This window comes from Anticarsia gemmatalis, chromosome 19 (assembly GCF_050436995.1).
Source record: "Anticarsia gemmatalis isolate Benzon Research Colony breed Stoneville strain chromosome 19, ilAntGemm2 primary, whole genome shotgun sequence".
Lineage (NCBI taxonomy): Eukaryota > Metazoa > Arthropoda > Insecta > Lepidoptera > Erebidae > Anticarsia > Anticarsia gemmatalis.
The window spans coordinates 493,272-514,074 of NC_134763.1; the positions used below are offsets into that span (position 1 = coordinate 493,272).

Genomic DNA, 20,803 nt, shown 5'->3' on the forward strand with positions numbered 1-20,803 from the left:
GATTTTACAAGTACACTTTTAACAAGCAAATGTTCGCATAAGATTATCTTATTGGAATTTTGATAATTTTTTAAGCCCTTATCAATAGAATTCAATAATGAATCATCGGAATTAATTTATAGATACCCGCAAAACGTAGTCTTTCTATAACGTAAATCATTGACTTGAATCCGAAATTTAAGTTTTTATACAGACAATAATTATAACTTAGATGGACTTACTTATAACAAGCCTTTTCTATTGAATTTCAGCAAGTAATCCACACGTACAAGAACAAAACCATGATGGTGGCTCCCGTGATGGTGGCGTCAGCAGGCCGCGCCGCCGCCGCGCTCGTACAGCGGACCAAACACTGAAATAAATAAAACCTACAACTTTAATTTTCCTGGTTTTTAATAAAATGTTATAATAACTTTGTTTTATTTATACTTAGTTAAAATTTTACTAGATTTACCTACAAGGCGTTAGATTTGATAAAACTCTTTGTACAAAGTAGGTAGTACCTACCTACAATAATTATGATTTCTTAGAATGTAGGTAGGTATGTACTAACAATTTATTTTAGTTAATTAGGTTTGCCCTAGTAGATAAGTAAAAGTCGCCAAATTAGGTACCTTACTCTTAGTACTACTTTATCTCCTCGATAATTCCATTGAATTATGTACCTACATAATGTGAAAATAAATTTAATAAGGGTCACTGAGAGACGCGACGGACGAGGAGCGCTCAAAATGGTTCGCTTTGTTAATTTATTACAGTACGCGTTTGGTCGTTGTAGCAATAACTTGTCAATCCATACGTGCCTCATTATAAAAAAATATTCTTACCAAATCGAAAGTTTCGCACTTTGCATTTGCACATTTTCATCAGTCTATTTACAACACCGAGAAATTAACTAAATAACTACAACCTGTGCTACAACGTTGTTTGAATACCCGCCAAAATATTTTAATAACATTTCGTTCAGAAATATTTATGTAAGTATTGGTTAACATTATATTTCTTTTTAATTTTCAAAAGTATTTGATTTTAAAATTAGCTAAATATTAATAACTTACGTTGATATAATTTAAATAAAAATCAAGTCAGATATTTACAATTTTTATTTTATCTTGAAGTGTTGCGTTATTAAAATTTATTGACGTAGTCGTAAAGGGACGCAATCCCATTTCTGAACGAACTTGAACGAAGTCAACCTTTCATTCAGTCAGCTAGCGGTCGGACGTTTTCTCTCAACCGTAATGTTTGATTTTCTGTTATTTGTAATATGAACAACTTGAGTGACCAATTGATATTATACAGTTCGGGTGCAAGTCTTAGCGAGCCGTCAGGATCATCAGATAAGCTGGTAGTAGCGCTGCCTACGACAGACGTAAATCTGGACGGTAAGTTTATACTTACTCTTTGTTTTTCTTCGTGTTTGTATTTTTTTTTTAGAGATATGGTTTATGTTGTAAAATATTAGAAACTTGTGTTTTATTGGTAGATAATCTTATATTCTACTGTTTAGATACATTTTTCTACACAGTTTCGTCATATAATAATGTGTAGTGGTATTTATATTAGCCTTCGCTACCTGTGTAACCCCTTCCCCGGACGGGAATGGCGGCCGGATTAATTATTATTGATTACCTGCGGGCGCATCGGTCACCTTTGTTGAAGCTGCGCGTATTTTATCTCATTTCATAGTTCTTTCTCTGCTAATATTTTGTCGATGCTACATTGAACAACAAATTTGCAAAATAATAAATCTAAATTTTCTTGTAAGTATTTATTATTAAAATCGCGATGATCCTTGTGTATAAATGTTGATGAAAGATATACAAAATGGAGTCAGGTGTCTAGGTATAAACAAACCCATTTAACACTATTATTATTTGTTTACACAATTTGCACGATTGCTTTATTCAGAAAACTTTGATTTGCTAATACCACTCTCAACATTTTTTATTTGTATTTTACCAACATAAAGACTGAAAAATATTATGACAATATTTTTTAACAAGATTTTTACTTTAATATGGTTAAACAAAATGTAATACATAAAATACTAAGATAACTAGAGCCTAGCAACTTGTATAAAAAGATAATAACCCCATGTATTTCGATTGGTCTAGATGTGAAAGATTTCTCCAACGTTTGCCGGATCTGTGCTACGGTTACTGAGCTCGTCATCCCGATATTCTCCGGAGAGGGGCTGCAGAACAACCTCGCTGATAAGATACAGAAACACTTGCCTATCAAGGTAAATATGTTGAAAAATACTAGAATGTTAAAATATTTAATATTTCGAACTTTTTGAATGTAAAGTAGACCTACTTTGTTTCTCCAGACCTAAGTTTCGATTTTGATATCCTAGTGTTGGATCTATTTAAATATTTTTTTCTTGGTGAATCAGGTATTTTAAGAAAAAGGGAACCTTATATTGTATACTTGTCCAATATGTTAGAACAAAGTATCTAATAAATGGTATAATGCCAAGAAACATTAGAAATTTCGTTTACGATTTTACGTTACATTATAAAAGGAGGTGAGAAAGAATTCAAGAAACCACCATTTAAGGTCAATGGCATCAAAATCAGCAAATTAATAATTATTCTTTTCTCCAACAGGTATCAACAACAGACGTGCTCCCGCAAGTGGTGTGCTACCAGTGTTCCAGCACCTTACTAGCGTGGCACGAGCTGGTCAAGTGCTGTGTGCAAGCCGACCAAGCTCTCAAGACAAAAGTCGCTGCTGACGCTAGACTTGCCAAGGTGAATAGACATATCTTCTGTGTACAATCTTCTGTTTATTTAATTTGGTATGAGAATTAAATGGTATAGAGTAAATACTATTATTTTTACTGAATATCTATATAAAAAAAATCGTATTAAATAAAAGTGATGTTTATGTGAGCCTACATAATTGTATTTCGTTCACGCGACGTAGCATTTACAAGTTAAATTTATAGTTACCATATTGCAGTTTGCATAATTAAAGCCAGTTTATATATTGTAGGGAGGGAAGCTTATCGCAGTCATGGCTGTCTCGGGCCCAGGAGAGGACCAAAAAGCGTGAGTACCATCAATTACCTACAGTAGTTCACTTGCCCATAGGTATGAAAATGTTGCCTTTTCAGGTCGTTCCATCTCCTTCTCCAAACTGTCCTCCTCAGTTACTTGAATCTCTTGGACCTGGGATCACATTTAGACTTGGAGTTTGTTTGCCAAAAGTGTGTCGAGAAACCAGCTTTGTCCACAACCGAGAGCCTCGCGGATCACCTCAAGTACGACCACAGTACCGACGTCACAAGCGAACAAGATTTAAAAACGTTTATACAAAATTATATAACTTTCGAAGAGGTGTTACTTTCCGAAGACTCGGATGGTGATTTTCTGGAAAGCGAAGAAAAACCTTTAAAACCTTTGCCCAATCTGTTCTGTCCGTTTTGTGCGAACGTGTTCTCGTCTGCTACAAGATTGGTGTGTCATTTGAACAAACATATTGAAGTGTGCATAGAAGATGGTGTGATGTGCTGTGACGTCATCTATAGGGATAAGAAGACCTTCGTGACTCACGTACAAGATGCACACGTCGATAGAACTATTGACGAAACAGTGCAAGTGTGTAAAACTTGCGGCTTTACTACTGAAGACACGAATGAGTTACTAACGCATATCAACGAGCTACACACGGAACAAAAGAACGACAAGGAAAAGAGAGTGCAGAATCCAAAGAACCAGAAGTACATACCGGCGGTGTGTCCCGAGTGTAACAAGACGTTTTCTAACAAGTACAACATGTTCGTTCACATGAAGAGTCACAGCGACGCGTCGCCCACGTTCCCCTGCGACAAGTGCAACAAGACCTACAGGAACCAAGGCAACCTGAACACTCACAAGAGACAGGCGCACGAAGGAATACTTAACTTCCTGTGCTCCGAGTGCGGCGAGGCGTTCCCCACGCGGAGCGCGCGCGACGTGCACGCGCGACTACACACCGGACTGAAGCCTTACACGTGCACGTACTGCGACAAATCATTCCGTGCTAAGAACACACTCGACAGACATATCGAAATACATCTCAATATAAGGAGACACGAGTGTGAGATCTGTAACAAAAAGTTCAGGAAGAAAACGCACCTGACGTACCACGTCAGCACGCACGGCAAATAGTATCGCGAGTCTATAAACGAGGTTGTTTGTTGCAGGCACCGCTCGCACGTGCACGCGCACTCGGACTCCGACCGCTCCGACGATACGCCACTCGCGACTATCGCTAACAAAAGGACCCGCCACTCGTACCGCAATCTCTACAACGCGCTGGTTAAGTTCAGGGATCACGTCGTCAACGACCACATAGCCGAGGAGTCGGACCCCGACTCGAGCGCCTCCAGCGCGGCACAACTGGACGAGCGCGACATCGACAGTTACGACGACCTGTCGCAGCGGAACATGAGATACTACAAAATGGACGACGACACCAGAGGCGAACTCGACCGAGCGCAGATTAAGATAAACGGAAAAGTTTTTTACACCTGTAGCGTCTGTGGAAAGAATTTGAGTTCGGTGCACACGTACGTGTTTCACAAGCGGATACACACCGGCGAGCGGCCGTGCGTGTGCCACGTGTGCGGGAAGCAGTTCCGAGCGCCCAACGGCCTGCAGCGACACCTCACCGAGACGCACGAGCGACTCCGGCGCTACGCGTGCGCCCTGTGCCCCAAGAACTTCGCCAACTCGCAGAACCTCAAGCAGCACACGAGGATCCACACCGGGGAGAAGCCGTACGTGTGCTCGCAGTGCGGCAAGCGCTTCACGCAGAGCGGTTCCCTGCACGTGCACCTCAAGACCCACAGCGAGCACTTCCCGCACCGCTGCGCCGAGTGCGGCGCGCAGTTCCGCCTGCGCTCCGGCCTCGCGCGCCACCGCCTCAAGCACTCCGGCGAGCGCCCGCACGCCTGCGCGCTCTGCCCCAAGGCCTTCCGCCAGCGCCACGAGCTCGCCGCGCACCGCCTCGCGCACTCCGACGCCAAGCCCTTCGCCTGCGCCGCCTGCCCGGCCGCCTTCCGCCAGCGCCGCGCGCTGCGCCACCACGCCCGCCGCCTGCACGGGCTCGCGCCCCAGCGACCCGACCGCTGAGCGCTCTCCTCTCGCTTGCAGGCCCGACGGGGGCGGGACCGCCGACGGGACCGGCGACGCCGACGCCGCCGAGCCGCCGGGGCCCGCGGGCGGCGGGGCGGGCGCGCGCGGCCCCGCGTGGTGCGGCGTGTGCTCCAAGAGCGTGGCGGCGGCGTCGTGGCGGCGCCACGCGCGCCTGCACGCGGGCGAGCGGCGCTACAGCTGCGACACGTGCGGCCGCGCCTTCGCCGACGGCGCCAACCTGGCGCGCCACGTGCGCTCGCTGCACGCGCGCCTGCGGCCGCACGCGTGCCGCGCCTGCCCCGCGCGCTTCACGCGGCGCGCGCACCTGCTGGACCACGAGCGCTCGCACGGCGCGCTGCGCGAGTTCGTGTGCGCGGCGTGCGGCAAGGCGTCCAAGTCGCGCGCCGCGCTGCGCATGCACGCGCGCACGCATGCGCCGCGCGACCACGTGTGCGTACCGTGCGGCGCCGCCTTTAAGCGCGCGGCCGAGCTGCGCGCGCACGCCACGGTGCACAGCGGCGAGCGCGCGCACGTGTGTGCGTGCGGCGCCGCCTTCCGCCTGCGCGCGCAGCTCAACGCGCACGCGCGCCTCCACCCGCACCACGCGCTCGACCGCGCGCCCGACGATACGCTCGACGTCGCGCCCGGCTAACGTTTCGTTTCGAATCGAAAAACGTCACATCCGGTGATCCTCGATCCGAGGGCCTCCTCGGGGACGTAGGTTGCCCCGATCGCCGACAGGTACGCGGCCGCGAATCGTCCCTCCGAAACCCGCTTCGCTGACCGGTAGTGATTCCGTCCCGCTCTGTTCCAGGTTGCTGGAGCTGACGAAGTTCCTGGTCGCGCCTGCGGGACCGACGCCCGCCGGCCCGCTGATGGGCCCCGCGATCACGAAGGGCATCGCGAAGGGCGGAATCACGCTGCGCCCGAACGGTCCCCCGACGTGCTGCATGTACTGCGGCGTGCCGCAGCCGAACGCGCACTACAACGAGCACCTCGTGATGAACCACTGGAAGCGCATCTTCCTCTGCGAGGAGTGCGACGACTACATCGACGCCGGGGAGTTCATGATCCACATGCAGAAGCACGCCGTCCAGTACGATCTTCTGAACAAGCAGGCGATTAAGGATCAACAGAAGAAAGAGAAGAACAAAAAGGCGAACGCCAAGCGGAGCAGGGGCCTGATAGCTAAATCTAAAGCTAAAAAGATCAAAACTACGGCTCCGCGGAAGTCGAAGCCCGTCAAGACCGAGCCGGATAACGATTTCTCCGATCGCAGCGACTCGACGGAGGGATTCGAGCCGATACCGGAGTCCGTGTTCGAGGCGATCGACTCCCAGGACGAGTCCCGCGACGGCGACAAGACCGACGGCGACAAGGCCGGCGACGACAAGACCGGCGACGAGCCGAAGGAGGACGGCGGCTCGGAGCGCGAGGACGACGGCGACGACGAGAACTCGAGCGGCGGCAAGCGCTCCCCCGGCAAGCAGCGCAAGGCTCGCGCGTGCCCGATCTGCTCCAAGACGTACCGCGCGTCGTCGTCGTTCTTCTACCACATGAAGCACGCGCACGGCCGCGCCAAGGAGCACGAGTGCGACGCGTGCGCCAAGAAGTTCGCGTCCCGCGCCGCGCTGGCCGCGCACCTCGCCACGCACGCCGCGCCCGCGCACCGCTGCGCCGCCTGCGACAAGCGCTTCCGCTCGCGCGCCAGCCTCTACATCCACGAGCAGACCCACGGCGCGCCCAAGGCGCACGCCTGCGCCACGTGCGGCGCCGCCTTCCGCTGGCGCACGCACCTGGCGCGCCACGCCGAGCGCCACGCGGCCGAGCGCGCGCACGTGTGCGCCACGTGCGGCCGCGGGTTCGCCGTGCGCTGCGACCTGCTGCGCCACGCGCGCACGCACGCGGCCGGCAGCTACGCGTGCCGCCACTGCAACGTCACGTTCGCGCAGCAGCGCTACCTCACCGTGCACGTCAACAAGAAGCACGCCAAGCCGCCTGCGACCAAGCCGCCCGCCACCAAGCCCGCGCCCACCAAGCCCGCGCGCCGCGCCAAGTGAGCGCCACGACCGCCGCGCTCCCTCCTATTTATTCTCAGTCGGTGACCGACGATTCGTATCTCATATTTAGCTCGTAAGGTATCGTAATTATTTAGCTCGGAACGGGCTCTCTTTGATTTTTGTCTGATTAAGCTGTTAGTTAGGATGAAAGTGATTTATTGACGAACCGGTGTCGCGATCCACCGTTTATTTTGTATTGTTTTCTAATTTTTCAAGAATTTAATTGTATTAAGTGAGAAGTATTGTTGTAATCTCATTAGGTTGACGCGCCGCGTCGTAGTGATAAGTGTCTATTTAATATGTTAGTACCTGATGGTATTTAGTTGTACTATTATTTTTTATGAATGTCTGTCTCGGTGTCTATGATAATATCACGCGATGACATATGACTTACTGATTATTAATAAATACCAATTTTCTACTATGATTCTGTTTTTCATTTTTAATTTATTTAGGCACGTTACCGAACCCCGTAGCGTTATAATAAAACAGAAGAACATAAGACAAAAGAAATAAAAAGACAACTTAGTTTCCATTATTTATTTAATTAATGCCGCAGCACAATTTTACATTCTTACAATTAAATATAAAACTATTACGAAACAATACGTGTTTGTAAATCAACAATAAATAACTTTGTGGAACTTGCTACTACATTAGTGATATACGTAATCTTAGAATAAACGGAAAATTGATATGAAATGCTGTGATGTCCTCTTTGTGGCGTGGCTAGGGCAAGCTAATAGCTAAGTTAATTATCATATGCATAGATAGTTAGGTTATCAAGGTCGAATCCGCAGGATTATCTTATCCCTTCTGGTTTTAACTAGGAAGTACCTGAAATAGCTCCCGGATCACTTTTTTATTGAAATTTTTGCTACGGCCGTAGTTGTCTACATTGGTCTACCTTTTAAACTTTATCGAATATATCCCACGCCACTGCTTTCATAGTAAATTAATAAATCATAAAAATTTGTACAAAACACACGAACACTAAAATTATTATCACAATAATAACTAAATTAATGTTCTACTTTAGATTCATAAAATAAAAGTCATTTGGCATAATAATAATATAATTATTCATAAAGAGTCGCCTGTAAAATAAGCCCATATCGAAATATTTGGGGATATAAATGATAGGGGAACCTGTTGTACCTTGGCACTATGTGTACCTAGGCCACTGGGCTCGTTTTCAAATATTCGCGCGATACTAAATTCTACTGTTTACGGTATTCGATACGTCACTACAGACTATTTAATGTAAAGTTAGTCGCATACCGCCATTAAGCCGGTGTTTGGTGTTATCGACGCTGAAACTTTTTTGTGTGAAAAAGTAAGTATTTCTAATATATTTTGAAGTCTAATAGTTTTAAAAGTTTTCTAATAGTAACTTAACTGTTATATGCTATCGGTTCTTTGATTTTACAAGTCTCAACACAATAAAAAACTTACGAGATACTTAAATTCTAAACTATATAAAATCACCGTTTTAGTGAAGTTGGAGTAGTGTTGTACCTCGGTCACTGTCGATCAGCTGTACCTTGGCCAGTGGCCAAGGTACAACCTGGATGTTATACTTTGGCCAGGAGAATGTTTTATTAAATTATTTCACATTTACGTAATAATATTCCTAATTAAATATCTTTATTATTTCAGAAATCGATGCAAAAATCTCTTAAAAACTGGAAATGGCCTGAAAAAGAGGAGATTAAAACCCCGCAAAAAGTTAACACGAACAGAGAAATTTATTATGTTCCAGAGATACAGAAGTACTGGGATTTCTACTAAATGCTTAAGGCTGAATAATATATCTACATTATTGATAGTGTTTTTATAATAGCTAGTCCAAATGACTGATTAAAATTTAAGAGAGAAATAATAATTTATATATAGGTAAAGATAATCTATACTAATCTAAAAATAAATATTATAAAGCTGAAGAGTTTGTTTGTTTGAACGCGCTAATCTCAGGAACTACTGGTCCGATTTTAAAAATTCTTTCAGTTTTAGATAGCCCATTTATCGAGGAAGGCTATAGGCTATATATCATCACGCTATGACCAATAGGAGCAGAGTACCAGTAAAAAATGGGAAAATTATGACCCATTCTTTCTTATGTGACGCAAGGGAAGTTGCGCGGGTCAGCTAGTTGTTTCAATATTTTGTTTTCCTTTGCTATGCTATATAGGTATATTGATTTGTTATATTATATTATGTGATATCGTCGCTGCGCCTGCCAAGTTCCACATGTGTCTTTTGTGAGATTTTGGAAAACTTTTTTTTTTATTTGGGACACAATATTCATTTTTTTTTAACATCAAAATACACATATGGACTTTGGCAGGCGCAGCGATGTGAAGTAACGAAACGGTGGACAAAGTTAGTTGTTTTTGTTTAAATATTTTGTTTGAAAAGCATAAAAAAAGCTATGAATATTATTTTAATTTTTATCATTTCTAAATTTTGATCATTTGAGATTTTTTTAAATGTTTTGTTAAATACTGTATACTGTAATAATACTGTGTACTGTAATAAATCAAATAAAATGATTTTAGTTAACAAAACTTGATAATTTGCTTAAATTACCCCCAAATTTCAATGTGGCCTAGGTACAACGTACTACTGGCCTAGGTACATAGGGTATGTTGTACCTTGGCCACATTTCCCATTTTTTTTTAAATTTAAAAATATTATGTAAATATTAAATATACATTTCTGATATTTTTTTGGTGAGTACCCAAATAATTGACATTTCAAACTATGCAAATATTATTTGTGTGCTGCACGTCAAATCACAATAAAAAATATATTTCTAAAAAACCGGCCTAGGTACAACAGGTTCCCTTACTTGTTTATTAAATACTACATATTTCATAAACGACTCTCCTAAATTTGAACATAAATATAAAGGTCCACTTATTTTTTGAAAAATAAGCGAATAATTAAATACAGTTATGTCAATTTAAAATAAGTAGGTAAATATATCGATTTAAATAATTGAGTAAAAAAGTGAATCATATTACTGCAACAGCTTTCAGTGTCTACGGGTTATTTTTCCTTGTTTTTATTTAATGTTATAAATTATCTAACTGGCAATGTGACGTAAACAGCAATGGACATAATAATATACTTAATAATAACAATTAAATTAATATTTATAATTTATTGAGACACAAAATCAGAGTTTAAAAGGATGTGCGATCTTTATTCGTTATCGAAGTTGTATTTTTCAGAAAACGAAAATAGTACATTATTTATTTTAGCCTTTGCTTTATATAAGCAACGAAAACGTCGCAATGCGTTGGGACGCGTCTGTTTGTCGCATCTCATGGCGCATAAGATGATCATATGAGCGCGATTAAAACGTGGCACTCATAGGAAAAACCTTACCATTCTCCATTAACGGCCAGTTTTTTCATACATATCTAAAGTGACAGTTAAAGCCATTGATTTACTATTTGACATTAGTTTAAACTCGTGAAGAAACAAATTCGTCTGTCATTTTTAACCTCTATACTTTAGTTGGTACTTTTGATGAAAAAACTGGCCGTAAATAAAAAAATGTAGACCCTAAATTCATTACATAATTTTATAATGATGCAATTCTATAATTTTAACATTAGGTAAATAAAATATATTACAATTTTCCGAGTGCTGAACTAAGCTTGATAAAGTGCACTTTTCGCGATACACGATTTATGTATTTTTTCCTGGTATGTAAACAATATTTTTATAAAATAATGTACATATAAATAACTATATTCATATTTACTTTCCTTCTAGTCTCTGGGTATAAAGAGTGATGTTTACAAACTTAATTTACGTTTATAATTTCATTCCACAACATTTTGTTAACATTCTTTAATCGCAGAGAGTAATAACTAATAATAACAACAAATAAATAACACATTTCGTCCATCACCGTCCCACTGCACCGCAAGTGTGTCCTCCGAGAATTAGAAAGGGACCTTGAATTCACAATTTTGCATTTCTTCAAGAACTGTGTTTACCCTTTGACCGCCACGGTCGACTATACTCGACAAATCAGAACGTGCTCTCGACGCAATATCTTTCGCGTCGTCTTAAAACACTTTCAGGCGTACAAGCTTTCATCACGATGTTTTCCTTTACCGATAGAACAAGTGACACTGTTACAACTATTAAAATTATATTTGAGTACAACATTCAAACAGTTGTTAAATCAGAATATTATTTATCGGATTGCAAATAAAAGTAATAATCATTGTTTTAATATTAGGATATGTTACCTACTTAAAACTCCAGTCTTCTCTCTTCCTCGCTCCCAAACAACTAATACTCAACAATCAGTTCGTAATTAAAACTGGTATCCTAGTTATCTTACCACTTTTATTACACATTTACAATTAAACGCCTATCAATTTGAAATACGCAACGACATAAAATGCAGACCCAATGTCTTTTTGCACAGGCTAAAAGAGTATGAGATAACCTCTCTGCTTTATTAAAAAAAGCATCAAAAGTGTGAAAACAACTGTCAGAATTTCTGACAAGCAACCTTTTTATAGAGATTGTGAAACCAGACCAAAATCTCCTAAATGTCTTAGGCTACAATTTTATCTGCAAAATTGCTTGGTAGGGGCTACCAAGTATTTTGTAATAGCCCCATAATAAACAGTAAGTATGTAATTATTTTCAGTAGTGTGGACCACCATAAAGTTTCAGCAATTAATGACGAACATTGGACTCATAATGTTACATGCTATTGTCGATATCTATAAAGAGTCTGTCTACTACCACTAACTATAATAATATAGGTAATTAATATGTTACTACTGGTATAACAATTCAAACAGGTTTAATAGACTTCAAGCAACAAAAGCAGTAAGACAAATAGAATGTACCAATAAAAACTTTCCAAAACCTGTATACTTTTCTTCATATAATTTAACTTCTTACTCATATTAATAGTGGTTTTATATCCAAAGTTAACCTCTCACTCTTTCGTATATAAAACGAAAGACAAAGACAGAATATTAATTATAAAGCATAGTTTAAACAATCTAGAGGCAAATTGAATCTTCGAATTATCTTCGAAAACACTAAACTTGCATAAATAAATACATTAAGAAATTTTGAAAATACCAAATATACATATTATATCATTATTAATTTTTTTATTTACAAGTTCATAATTAGTTTTAACAATATTAAATAAAAAAGAAAAAGACTTCTCTATTGAATGTTGAAACATAAATCTACATCTTCAACCGCCAAATAACAATCAAGTAAATATAGTTCAACAACTTAGTAGAGAGTCTCGTATGCAAGGTTCATAGTTGAAAGAAATTAGAACATCAGGGACCTTCAGGATTATATTGCCGTAATTAGCGGGTTTGATACATTTAGGTACTTTATTTTTGAAAATACACAGAATTATTACTATATTGTATGTTTTTTTTAACCCATTACTGTCCCACTGCAGGGCAATGGCTTCTCCCAAACGAGGGGAGGAATATAATATTTATTATTATATAAATATATATTATATAATCTATATAAATTGTGCATGCCAAGGCTCTCTACTAAGTTGACTAAAGAAAAATAATTAAATCAACATTTGTTTTACTCACATAAATTACTTGATCAATTATATTATCTTTTACACAAAGTGCTGGATTCACTGAGTAAAACTGTGATGGTCACCACAATAATGAGTTTTGCAGTACACACATAGATCTTTAATCAAGTAAAAGTAGAGTTATTGGGTACTTGACAACAGTCAAATCAGCTACTCTTTATGAAATGTCAAAAACACATTTTAGAACAGAAATATAGTGTAGTGACGTCACGATACAATATCTTCGTTGGAAAAAAGTGCCGCATAAAATGTTTAAGCCTGTAATAATTACAATTACAACATTATTATTTTTTAAAGTAGCTTAAGCATTTTAGATGAACCTAAACGAGTACAAGTTTAATAATTTTTCTTTAACCCAGTCAAGTACCCAATTATGTGAGTAACTGATCAAGTTTGACAACAAATAACCACGGAAAATCTTTTAGAAAAGATTCAGACCTTTTACCTTCAGTGCATTTTACTGTGCTCCTGCGTCCAGCGGTGGAGTAGACCTTCCCTCCTGTGCCGTGGGTGAGCCGCTCTCGTTGACCAGCCGCTGTCGCTCGCGGTACATCGACACCTGGATGTTCTCCAGCTGGTGGTAGCGGCAGACCTTCAGGGTCGAGAACACGGCCAGACCTACCCAGGTTGTGAACGCTGCCCAGGCACCAAACTGGTAGAATACGAATATTATGTTATTCAAAGGTTTCAATTCAAAATCAAATCATTTATACATTTAGCTTAAATATTGACACTTATGATAGTGGTTACAATTACTGAATCTACCACTAGCTCGGAAAGGGTGTAGAGCCTTATGAGAAGAGCTAGCAAGAAACTCACGGCCACTCTTTTCAATCGCCAAAAGCTACACATCTATACTAACTTTATAAGTCTGTTTATTTGCCTATGGGCCGATTCATTGGACGGTAAGTCGTTAGCCCGAATGCGGGGACTCCCCGCATGCAAGCTAACTACCAATGAAATTCATCGGTCGATAATTTGTCGATACAATGCGTACGGGGACTTACCGCATTCGGGAAAGCGACCGACTTACCGAGCAATGAAAATACGCCCTAAAGACTAATGAAAATGTGCCCTACGGCTACTCCAATGCACAAATTTTCATGAAATTTAACATTGAGTTATTTGTAGACTCGTCATTAGACAGGTAACATTTTATTTCAATCAACCCATATGACTGATACATATCTACAAAAAGACACACCTTTTATAGGGGCGCCATTTGGTATGATCCTTACCAACTTTCTTTGTTTCATTCATACCTATACATCTTGTCATACAGGACCGGCAGTTCGATTAGTTTGAATAGAAATTTATTGAGTCAAAATATTCAACTACATAAAACATTATGCCATTTTAACATCTATTTACCGAGTTTATATATAAATGTGGTGTTTCCCATACAAAACATCAATATCACAATTTAATAATTATGATTTTTCCTTTTGCATAACTTACTTAATATATACTTATAATACATACAACATAATATTCCTGTTACTATTTATTACTGTACATACATTGTGGCTAAAAAGCAGTAAAAACTTTGTCTCACTTGCAAACATACAAAAAACATACCTCCTCGATACAAATCATATCTCGTCCCTAAAAACTTATGGATAACACAAATATTTGTTTTCTTTGGAATCTAATCTATGACACTAGTAGTGAGAACCTGAACAACTAACCTTATATTATAATTATACTCCAGTAAAACTAATTTTATATTTAGCGAGATGACCTGTTTGCATTCCAGAATGCTTGGTTTGATTTGGAGGCCCTCAGCAATGAGATACTCACACAGACTTAAAAAACATATAATATTTATTGTAGGTAATATTTACCTGTGCTGTGCCAATTTCTATATAGAATCCTGCAGTAGATATTCCATCATCTTTGTCAATATCCTGACCCGTTGCATCTTCACAACTGCAAAAAAAAGTTACGTTTAATATCTGTAAAAGTGTAGTATTTCATACAAATTAACATATCTCTGGTTTTTTAATGACATTTATCTAACTACTGATATGATATCTGCGAAAATTTGGATCATTGCAGCTTTGGATGGACGTTTGTCACTCAATCACTGCATTAATGAACAGATTTTGATAAAACTTGACGGTTTAACTTATGTATTAAAACACATAAGCTATGGAAATGCTAGTTTCTGGCGGTGGTTTTGTCCGTGACATAACATAAGCCATTAAACTATAATCTAAGTGGGCGACCTAATAATAAATAGAACCTTCCAAATAAATATCCTCTATTTAGGAGTAAAAACGATTTAGTTCGACATAAGTAATACATTTAAAAAAAAATTGTCTCACGGAAATTTTTAACACGTTTTTAGGAGCAAAGTGAATACAACAAAAAGTTTAAAGCAGTAAGTAGTACCTAGGGAATCTCTCAACGATGTTATCACACCAGGTGATGAAGCCGAGCGTGACCATCACGGCGGCGGAGACGGCGAACCCGCACAGCACCGCGCACCCCACAGCCTCCAGGAACGCGGACAGAAACGAACTGTCCACTCCCTTGTACATGAACATTGACAACCTGATAAATAATAAAAAAAAATGTATGGAAACAAAAACCACACAATACAATTATTCACTTAATAAAACAACAAACCTGCAATGTTATTTTATTATATACATACATAATATCATCCCTGTTATTCCAGCAGGTTGAAGCATTAGTGAATTACACCCATGCTTCGCCATTAGCAATATTAGTTTGTTATGTGATAGGCGGCGAGTCTATATTATCAAGGTACTTTGAGCCACTATTAAAACTATATTCTAATATAAATTTGAAAAGACTGGTAGCACTTCCTCCAACCCAGGAATCTAACCCAAGACCTCTTGATCATCACTTGTACGCACTACCTACGGCACCACAAAAACATACTTAACTGTACCAAGTCAGTATAGAAAATTTCGAAATATTTAACAAGAATGGGACCAATATTGTTAATGGCGAAACCTGGTTGTGTTCTATACACCTTTGCCTACACCTTTATTGTTATTAATGGATGTTTTATACAGGAAATTTTCTTACCTGTAAATCTGCACACAGCAGACTATGAACATGAGTACTCCAACAATAAGGACATAGTCGCAGTAGGCCCTCGAGGCCCACGTCACCTCCAGCTGGCCATCTGTCTCACGCCACTTGCCGTGGGAGAACAGAAGACATTTACCACTAAAACAAATAATAAACATAATACCAAGCCTAAACAAATAGGCACTAAAATATATACTAGTATGCATAGCTTGAGATGCTCATAAATAAATATAAATGTCATTGGACAACACACACACAGTCGACTAATTCCAAACTAATTATTGATTGTACTATGATAACCAGAGAAACATACTTAAATACTTCTAAATACATACTATATAGATACATCAACAACTAAACTTAGAAAAGATGATGTTAGTTGTTGTCAACAGTTTCAAAAGTATACAGTGAAGCAACTTTAGAGCAGACATCCAGCAAGGAATTAGAAGTAGAATTGTTTTTACAAAAACATAATGTAGGTATTTTCTGTGTAACTGAGCATTGGCTACACACGGAACAAATAGCAATAAACAATGAGTTTTATACAATTATTAGTGCGTATATTAGGAACAAAGCTAGACATGGTGGTTCACTGATTATGGTAGCTAACAGTATTAAATGTAAAGAACGTAGGGACATAGTCAATTTGTCAATAGAACGCACTGCTGAGGTTTCCTGTGTCGAGCTAGAGCGACACATAGTAGTTTGTATATATAGACCACCAAATAGTGAGTTTACTTTATTTGAGTCGATAATGGAGGATATATTAAAACGTTTAACTATAAGCAACAAGTATGTAGTAGTGTGTGGTGATTTTAATGTAAATTTACTTGAGCAATCTTCGACTAGTACGAGACTTAAGTCATTATTTAAATCATTTAATTTAGTTTTTTTATTTAATGAGCCCACTAGAATCACTGCACATTCTGCTACATGCTTGGACAATATATTCTGCAACTGCGAATGCTTAGGTAGGGAAATGTTAAGTGAATTAACATCGGACCATTGTGGACAGAAGGTTATATTTCCTGTTAGGATAGATAATAGGTTAAAGAAAATTACTTGTAGGCCTATTACTAGGGATCGTTTAGTATTATTTAATAGTGAGATAGCTAGTGCTATGACGAAGTTAGACGACACCGAAGAACACCCGGATAACCTTTACACATCGTTGTTCAACATTATTGAATCCAAGTTCAAAACTATCTTCAAAGAGAAAACCATACTAGATAACAATAGGAATAGGAAACTCAAATTTTGCGATTGGGCGACAGTAGGTATTTATAAAAGTAGAGCTAGGCTGTATGAGCTTTATTCCATGAAACAGTTCAATTTTAATCCTAAATTTCTTCAATACGTTAGGAACTATTCAAAAGTTTTTAAGAGAACTTGTGTTGCTGCTAAATCCTTACACTTAAGCAACAAAATTAAAAGCTCAGACAATACGATCAAAACCACATGGAATATCATTAACAACGAAACAGGTCGTGCTATCCAGCGCGAAAATGATTTTGAACTGAAAGTTAATGACACGATTATCACCAACAACTTAGAGGTTGCTCAGACGTTCAATACTTTCTTCGCTGATATTCCCACAGCTACAACTAGCTCCTTGAACTCCTGTCCTGCCAAGGCAGAATGTTTACTTCGAAATAGCGTAGAAGAGTGTGGTAGTGTTTTTTTCTTCAAACATATCAACTCTAATGATGTAGTTAAGGCTTTTAGGTCGCTCAACTCCAAAAAAACACCTGACCTCTGGGGCATCTCTGTTAAATTAGTAGAAAGTATCATCTTGGAAATAGCCCCCCATTTGGCTTTAATATTTAATAGGTGCGTAGATGCTGGTGTTTCCGGACTTAATGAAACACAGTAAAGTAGTACCACTCTTTAAGAAGGGATCTAAGAGTGAGCCCAGCAATTTCAGGCCCATTTCCATCTTGCCTGCGGTTAGCAAAATCTTCGAAAAGGTCATCTTAGAGCAGCTCGAAAGTCACTTTAACTCGAATCAGCTATTTCATGGTAAACAGTATGGTTTCACAAAGGGTAGGTCAACTATCGATGCAGGTATTTCGCTCGTCAAGCATATCTATGATGCTTGGGAGACATCCCAGGACGCCATTGGGGTGTTCTGCGATCTCTCCAAAGCATTTGACTGTGTCCAACATAATACGCTCCTTAGGAAGCTCCACCACTATGGAATTAGGGATACAGCGCTCAATTTACTTGCGTCATATTTGAGTAATAGGATTCAACGAGTAGATATCAATGGTGTTAGGTCTTCAGGTTCAGCTGTTTCTCTCGGCGTGCCTCAGGGTTCGATACTCGGTCCGTTTCTTTTTCTCGTATATATAAACGATCTCCCCTTTCAGGTGCAGGATTTATGTGATATTATATTATTCGCAGATGACACTTCTCTCATTTTTAAAGTAGATCGTTCGAAGTCCTGTTTTGTCGATATCAATAGTATTCTAGAACAGGTCCACAACTGGTTCACTTGTAATAATCTGTTATTGAATTCTAACAAAACTAAGTGCATTAGGTTCACTATGCCCAACGCGAGGAATTTAGGTACTAACATAGTCGTAAATAGGCAAACTATCGATTTGGTAGATTCGGCAACTTTTTTAGGTATCAGTCTGGATAGCAAGCTCCAATGGGGCACTCAGATAGCGCATCTCTCGGGGAGACTCAGCTCCGCCGCGTACGCAATCAGAAAAGTAAGACAGTTTGCTGGTGTGGATGCGGCAAGACTGGTTTACTTTAGTTATTTTCACAGCGTCATGTCTTACGGTATATTACTGTGGGGTAAGGCTGCTGATATAGATGTTATTTTTGTCCTTCAAAAAAGAGCTATTCGTGCAATATATAGTTTAGGAGCGCGAGACTCCTTGAGAGAGCTTTTTGGGCAGATAGGGATATTGACGGTGTCATCACAGTATGTCCTTGCAAACTTGTTGTATATAAAACAAAATTTAGGGACTTTCACAACAAATAGCGATAGACACAATTATAACACTAGAAACAGACACAAATTAGTAGGTCCCCATCATCGTTTACACAAGGTGCACAATTCGTTTGTAGGTCTCGGCATTCGTTTCTTCAACAAGCTTCCCAAGCACATCATTGATTTACCCCTGCCTAAATTCAAAGTTGCTGTTAAGGAACATCTCGTTAGGAAAGCTTATTACAGAATTGATGAGTTTCTAAACGACAATAGCTCTTGGGATTAGTCGCTCGCTTGATTAGGATTCTTTGAAATTAGGGAACTTTGCTATAAATTGTATAAACTCAGTAGAAGTAGGTCTAAATATTGTAAAATATGGGCAATTAATGATGCAAATAGGTGATGTTACGTACAACTTGATTTTAATCATAAAACTGTCACTTTTTTCTTCTATAATGTTACAACCAATGTGCTCACTTGCTGCCCATATTCTTATTATCACATGCTAGTAGGTGCTCCCAACATACGGTATGATCAGAAACTAATTAATAACCTTGCTATATTCATTTTCCTTAATAATTGACGTTTAGTCTATATCGCTGATTGTTGGCAGCTCCTCGCATGATCAATTATTGTATCAACCACATTGTAAAACTTTTGGCGATTGAAAAGAGTGGCCGTGAGTTTCTCGCTAGCTCTTCTCATAAGGCTCTACCCCCTTTCCGAGCTAGTGGTAGATTCAGTAATTGTAACGACTATCATAAGTGTCAATATTTGACCTAAATGAATAAATGATTTGATTTTGATTTTGATTTTGACATTTTGTAACCAGATGGTTGCAAGAAGGTATTTGAGTTGGGTGTCACCATACATTCAAAAGAACATAAAGAACAATGATGTGATCGGGCGGATCTAACAAAAAACTAAGATATGAATCCATACAATTTTTTAGCATATTATTCAATTTCGAAAGTAACTCTGTCAGACTGTTACAATTTTCTGCTGAAACTACTGAACCAATTTAGATGACTATAAGAAGAATAGTTTGTTTTCTGGGAAGCCCAGAATGAGAATTATATGGGTAAAAAGCTAATATAGTTCACTCAAATGGAGTTGCAGGGTGAAATATATTTCACCTCTCTACATTGGATTTGACTTTTTCCTTACATTGAATAAAGTTATTTAGAGAAAAAAAATAATTTGAACTACCTATATTGTTAATTGTCCATTTCTTTATTATAAAAAACAACAATGCCAAAACAATTAATAATTTTATCTACATCATAATACACCAATAGCGAATTTGTGTTACACTGTACAAGTTAATACAGAGGGTACTTAGGCAAAACCATGTGATTGTGAAGTATTTATTACAATTATCACACTGATTATACAAGGTAGTTACAACAATTGTTCATGACACATTCTGAGCAATCTGTTATTATCGAAACGCCTAGCATAATAACAAATGTTTGGATTTCAAAATCAAACTTTTAAGTCGACTAGGAAAGTTATACATCGTTGAAATACTGACTCATAGCATGTAAATACAAGTCTCATACTTACTTGAATTCATCCTGGTGCATGCTCATAGGGACAATTATGCATAACGACAATATAAGGCCAATAACATGACCAGCTATTTGACTCAACAACAGTACATTCGTTAACGCCATTGCTCTTGTAGTCTTCGTAACACAAATGCTGAACAACACAGAATAATGACGCCGCAATATCTTCTGATGTTAGGACAATACGAAAACACAAAACACTTCAAAACAGAGATAGCAATTTTATAAATAAATTACTGACGTTCAATTTGACGGACCATTTGACAACAATGACAATTGATACATTTGACATATTGTCGTAAAGCTTTTGTATAGTCAGAATACGAAGATGTAGTCGATTTTACTTAACTGAACTTAAAGATTAGTTAATAGCTAATAAATCAAAATACCAAATTAATTTCAATAACTTTGTC

General features: G+C 39.6%; 2 protein-coding genes across 4 annotated transcripts; one reads left to right on the top strand and one right to left on the bottom strand.

The window, feature by feature from the left end:
- The first annotated feature begins 1,182 nt into the window (after positions 1–1,182).
- On the top strand, positions 1,183–7,613 carry LOC142981190 (uncharacterized). 3 transcript variants are annotated; one of them, XM_076126903.1, is made up of 5 exons: positions 1,183–1,385; positions 2,118–2,245; positions 2,613–2,756; positions 3,001–3,056; positions 5,941–7,613. In XM_076126903.1, exons 1-5 carry the CDS (start codon positions 1,268–1,270, stop codon positions 7,184–7,186), a joined length of 1,692 nt encoding a protein of 563 aa, XP_075983018.1. In that variant the 5' UTR covers positions 1,183–1,267; the 3' UTR covers positions 7,187–7,613. The 3 variants fall into 3 exon arrangements, with proteins under 3 accessions (XP_075983018.1, XP_075983020.1, XP_075983019.1); XM_076126905.1 differs by lacking the exon at positions 5,941–7,613 and adding an exon at positions 4,193–5,138; XM_076126904.1 differs by lacking the exon at positions 5,941–7,613 and adding an exon at positions 3,122–4,186.
- A 98-nt stretch (positions 7,614–7,711) lies between these two features.
- LOC142981191 (transmembrane protein 179-like) lies at positions 7,712–20,646 on the bottom strand. Its single transcript, XM_076126906.1, has 5 exons — positions 20,386–20,646; positions 15,870–16,013; positions 15,204–15,365; positions 14,654–14,738; positions 7,712–13,461 (listed from the first exon to the last, which is right to left on the bottom strand). Exons 1-5 carry the CDS (start codon positions 20,493–20,495, stop codon positions 13,267–13,269), a joined length of 696 nt encoding a protein of 231 aa, XP_075983021.1. The 5' UTR covers positions 20,496–20,646; the 3' UTR covers positions 7,712–13,266.
- Positions 20,647–20,803: the final 157 nt, after the last annotated feature.

Coding starts and splice junctions, on each gene's coding strand:
- LOC142981190 (XM_076126903.1), top strand. CDS start 1,268: ATGAACAACTTGAGTGACCAATTGATATTATACAGTTCGGGTGCAAGT. Junction 2,246..2,612: donor AGAAACACTTGCCTATCAAG/GTAAATATGTTG, acceptor TTTCTCCAACAG/GTATCAACAACAGACGTGCT. Junction 3,057..5,940: donor CCAGGAGAGGACCAAAAAGC/GTGAGTACCATC, acceptor GCTCTGTTCCAG/GTTGCTGGAGCTGACGAAGT.
- LOC142981191 (XM_076126906.1), bottom strand. CDS start 20,495: ATGGCGTTAACGAATGTACTGTTGTTGAGTCAAATAGCTGGTCATGTT. Junction 15,366..15,869: donor TGCTGTGTGCAGATTTACAG/GTAAGAAAATTT, acceptor ATTATTTATCAG/GTTGTCAATGTTCATGTACA. Junction 13,462..14,653: donor TAGAAATTGGCACAGCACAG/GTAAATATTACC, acceptor GTATTCTACCAG/TTTGGTGCCTGGGCAGCGTT.